At 40.9% G+C, this 5,042-nt stretch overlaps 1 protein-coding gene across 1 annotated transcript in view; it reads left to right on the top strand.

Moving 5' to 3' along the window:
• The first annotated feature begins 4,662 nt into the window (after window positions 1–4,662).
• SLC7A11 (solute carrier family 7 member 11) overlaps window positions 4,663–5,042 on the top strand; it is an 82,586-nt gene continuing 82,206 nt past the window's right edge. Inside the window, exon 1 of the mRNA XM_030886533.2 lies at window positions 4,663–5,042. This exon is cut by the window's right edge and continues 173 nt beyond it. Coding sequence (XP_030742393.1) covers window positions 4,870–5,042 — 173 coding nt within the window. The 5' untranslated portion in view covers window positions 4,663–4,869.

The raw sequence follows: 5,042 nt of genomic DNA, 5'->3' as shown, positions 1-5,042 counted from the left end.
GTCAAGAAAAGTTTGGCTATCTGCTTCGGTCAATATTTACAACCTCGGAGACCTTTGGGGACAGGGCAGTCTATCCTTACTGCACGGTCACTCTGAGAACAGGATGGCGTTAACTTGAAAAGAGATCATTTTCACTAATCAGAGAGCCAAGTAGATTCAGTGACCAGTGCTTTTCCTGGAGGATTTAATACCAATGTCAACTTGCGTTTCTGTCTCCTGAGAGTGGTTGCTATCACCAGGTGATCCAGTGGGATAGCTCTTTGAAGTGATCATCATGAATTAAGTCCTTCTAACCCGGTCAGCCTCACCCCAGAGTCACCTTATCATATCACCTAACTCATTAAGTGTTGTCTCATCTTTTAAAATAATTTGTTTTCTTAGTAACTGAGGATGGAAATAAAGTTTGGGTAAAGTTAATGTCACCAAAGGGGTAATCTCTGCTCACATCAAGCCCGCTCCTTCTGTACAATACTTGCAGTGGGCCAGGGCTATGCATTGTGCACACCCACTCCCATTGAGTTGATTCTTATGGTTTCTAAGACTGTAAGTCTTTATGGGAGCAGCCAGCCTTGCTCCCAAGGAGTGACTGGTGGGTTTGAAGAGCTAACCTTAATGTTAGCAGAGCAATTCTTAATCCGCAGCAACTCTTGTATATAGTAAGCATTAAGTAAATTCTTTTAAGACAAATGACCCTAGTATATCCTCCTATTGTGACAAGAATACTTAAAATCATAACTAAACAAGAAGAAAGAATCCCTAGTGCATAGTAGTTATGGGCTGGGTTGCTAATCACAAGGTCAGCAGTTCGAAACCACCAGCTGCTCTGAGGTTGGAAGATAAGAATTTCTACTCACATCAAGTTACAGCATTGGTAACCAAGAGGGCACAGTTATACCTTGTCCTATAGGGTCATTGTTAGCCGGAATCAACTCAATGGCAGGGCAGTGAGTTTTGGATTTCAGAAGCAAGGAGGAAGCTATGGATTCATTTACTTCTGTAGAAAATGGCCTGGAGGGCATAGCTGACCTCCTCCAGCTTCCCTACAGTGACGAGGCAGGAGTCTGGCATGACTTCCCACTCAGGAGTCTGGCATGACTTCCCACTCCTTCCTCTGTACCATATCCTGACACCAACTGTTCGACACATGGCATTCTACTGCTATCCTGGATTTGATAATTTGTTACAGTGGATATAGAGAACTCATAGATAATACTCACAATTATGGGGTTTATTAGGGAAATTAATAGGTCACCACAAAAGATACAGTCACTGGTTCATGGCAACACCTCTCCTCAGACAGCAGCCAAGTCTCCCACTGGTCATCAGCCTCCCAGCCACATGGTCCTTGGCTTCTGCTTCCATGGACCAGTCGCGTGTCCACCACTGTGTCTCACAGTCCCCTAGTCTTGACATTGCTTCTCATGGATCTTGTCTCAGCATCTGTACTTGGTCTGGATCCTCTGCTCAGCCCCAGAGTCTCATGCCACAGTCTCTGTTGTCTCTGGCCCTGGCTTCCACCACTTCGGGCAGAGATCTTGAAAGTACTATTTTTTGATGTTCCTGGGATTTCTCTCTCTGTCCGATGAGGTTCTTGGGCACAAATGAGAGGCTATAATGGAAGTTTTGTTTTGCTTTTTCCATATCCCCAAGAAAACAAAGGCTGTGAGTTGGCTCATACCCTGTCCTAAGGTCAGAATGATAACCCCATCCGTTAGTATAGCAGAGAGCTCCCTCCAAAATAGAATGATAGCCACAGGCAGAGAGTCTAGAATCATAATACATCACATACGGAATTATGGCAGGAAGGTCCACATTAGTTGATTACAACTCAACTTTAAACTCATTTTTAGGATACATATGCATTTGAACACAATCGAAATTCTTAGTTAACATGTTCAGAATGACTAATTACAAAGGTTGGTTAACATTTTATTTATAACCTGTATTTTATATCGATTTCTGGGGGGATGGAACAGGTATAATGATGTCTTTGGTAGTTAGGCATCATTTTCTGGAATTACTGAGTGTATTACTCTTACTTTATATGCTAGTATAGTCCTTTGGACTATTAGTATAGCATCAGCAACTTTTCTTTGTAAATAAATATATGTGCATAAATAGAGAGAGATAATTCTGAAAAAACAAGGAAGTATGTTACTTGATCTGAAAGAATTTCTTAGTCTCATTTTATCAGCATAGTCCTTTGGCACCAAATTTAAAATTAAAGTGTGCTTGTTTCAGCTGAAGGTGGGAAGCAGTTACTCACTAAGAAGTGCCGCAGAGCACAGACCTTCCACTTTTGGGGGAACAGAAGCCCCTTCCCCAAAGTGTGTTTATTAATCAGTGGAATTGTGTGAGTAGAAGGACATATGGTGATTGAAAAAGACATTAAAAAATTAGTTTCTTTCCTAAGTTATCTCTCCATGAGATTGAGAGCACGAATCATTTTCATATTTTGAAAGCTACAGTAGCTGATAACATGTATTCATTTTTTACTCTGTAAACAACTTATCATGGTATACTTAAAGCAAACTATATGAGATTTAGGTGGACAATTAAAAACATGTAACCTTAGTTAATTGGGTGACAGAGCATTGATGTTTTATATGGTTTTCTCAGGAGCTAGCCAATAGAAAATGATCTGACCTTTGTCTTAAGGGAAAATCATTACCAGCTTGAATTAATGTGGAAAAATAAAATTTTATTCAGCACCTGCAGTCAGGAGTCAAGAGGTGGGGGAAAGGCTGACACACCACCCAAACTATGCCTGCCAGAGTCTGAAGAAAAATAGAGGGTTCGCTGTTTATGATCAGAGGTGGTGGGGCTTGAGTCCTCCTCCCTTGGAGTGGCTGCTGGTTGTGAACCACTGACCTTGAGATTAGTAGTCCAACACATCACCACTAGGCCATCATAGTTCCTTTCTTGTTGCTTAGTTATTATTCTAAGTATTCCTGTCAAAATAAGAGAGTATATTAGTGTCATTTATCTAAAATATATTTACTTAATTCTTATTACACACAAGGGGTTCTGAAGGCAGAATAGGTTAAGCATTGTCCTGCTAATGTCAAGGTTTGCTGTTCAAACTTACCAGCCACTCCTTGGGGAAAAGGCTGGCTGCTCCATCAATAATTATAGTCCCAGAAACCACAAAGGACAAAGGAGCTAACTCTTTTATTTACTTGTTCAAATCTTGAGGTGAACTGTATATTAACATTTACAATAACTTCTGCAAATATCTCTATTTAAAGCTTTTTACGTAGACAGTCCAGGTTGGTGGGTTTATCAGGCCAGAAGTGAGGAAGAGAAAGGAGTGATCTTCTATTTACTTGTCTTAGTCTTTAGGAAATCTTCAAGTCTACCTACCCATTTTTTGAGTGTATTCCTGCCTCACCAACTGTCTTTTCCAAAGGCAATCTGCTCCTGCCTCCCTTCACAGATTAGCAGCGAGATTGCCCAGCTGATCAAGGTTCCCCGCCTCTCCTAGTTGCTTGTGAAGGAAGTTTGATGGGAGAATGTGGTAATCAAGATAGCATCAGGACTATTAAAAGGGTTAGGATGAAACCCAGGCTCTGGCAGGGCAGCCTTTGGCAGTTTTAGCCTCCACTTCCTCTACATGAAACTTCCCTCAGGGTCCAGAGCTTCTGAAACATAATTAATGTCAACGCAGTTTGAGGTTAATAACGAAATCCACATGTCATATAGTATTTCTTTGCCTTTCTAATTTGTTTTGTGGGCACTTTGCAGAGAAAGTTATTAGAGTTTAAAAATATTTTCTTTTTTGGTACATCAAGAGAACCAAATACAATTGAGTAATGTAGATCTACTTAATGGTTTAGGAACTAATACAGTACTTTTTAAAACCCAGAAACAAAACAAAACAAAACTATTTTCCTGTGTCACTGTAATTTTGAAATTTGTCAAGCACAAATGATTTTAAATCTTAGTTTATTATGGATGGCAAGAAAAAGTTTTTAATCTTTTCCTAAAAAGTAATGCAGTTTTATGTGTGTCGTGTGAGACAGCAGCTATAAAGCATAGAATCATTTTTATCCTTGTAAGTGTGAGATTTGACTCTGTTGCTAAGAAACCCAAAGTAAGAAGGAAGGGAAAGAAATGCAGGAGACAAATTATTAAACTAAATTTTGTTGTTATAAACAATGCAGCTCTGGGTTATGATCTTTTATCACCTTCTGTTATCAAAACAGCGTTTTGTACAACACATGTGCTAAAGAACGAAAAGAAAACTCCTTAAAATTAATTAGTCTATTTCCTGTTTCATTTTCCAATTTCTTTTCACTGAAAGAGCTTTTGTGCCTCACTCGGAGTTGCTTTCAAATCGGGGAAGGTCTGTTCTGAATTTACAACTTCTGGGTTGGTTAAGATCCCTTTTAAGTGTGAGCTTTGTTCTCTGAGAAGCTTAGGTCAGTTGAGCAACATGCTGCTACTGTTAAAAAAAAAAAAAAGCTGAGTAATGCTGGAGGGTGCTCATGTGGCTGATGCAAACCTGGGGAATTTGCATCATCATTTAGCGGGAGTAAATTGGTGTGACAGGCAGGAGCTTAAATACAAGCCCATGAGGAAGCTGAGCTGGTTTCTAATGATAGGGCAGCAGCAGCAGCTGCCACCGCAGTGGTGGAGAAGGAGGTGCAGGAACCGAGAGCATTATGAACACACAGGTGTTTCTGAGTAGTACTTACTTAGAAAGCTGTGACGGTTAAAATACACCTTTGGGCTTTCACCTGTGAACAGAATAGCACTGACACAGGCATCCTGAAGGCACAGAGGAAGAGCTTGATCAGTCACCCTGAGAGCTACCAAAGTTGAAAGTATTTTTCTTCCGATTTTGTTTAAACCCCGAGTGCCACGGCCATGGTCGGAAAGCCTGTGGTGTCCACCATCTCCCACGCAGGTTACCTGCATGGGTCTGCTAATGGGAGGCTGCCTGCCCTGGGCAGCAAAGAACCACCCGAGCAGGGAAAAGTGGTGCTGAAGAAGAAAATCACTTTGCTGCGGGGCATCTCCATCATCATTGGGACCATCAT

Source organism: Echinops telfairi, unplaced genomic scaffold (genome assembly GCF_000313985.2).
Source record: "Echinops telfairi isolate 266 unplaced genomic scaffold, ASM31398v2 ScPeMD7_2186;HRSCAF=2738, whole genome shotgun sequence".
NCBI lineage: Eukaryota > Metazoa > Chordata > Mammalia > Afrosoricida > Tenrecidae > Echinops > Echinops telfairi.
Note: the sequence above shows the minus strand (reverse complement) of the source record. Positions and strands in the feature narration are given on the sequence as shown.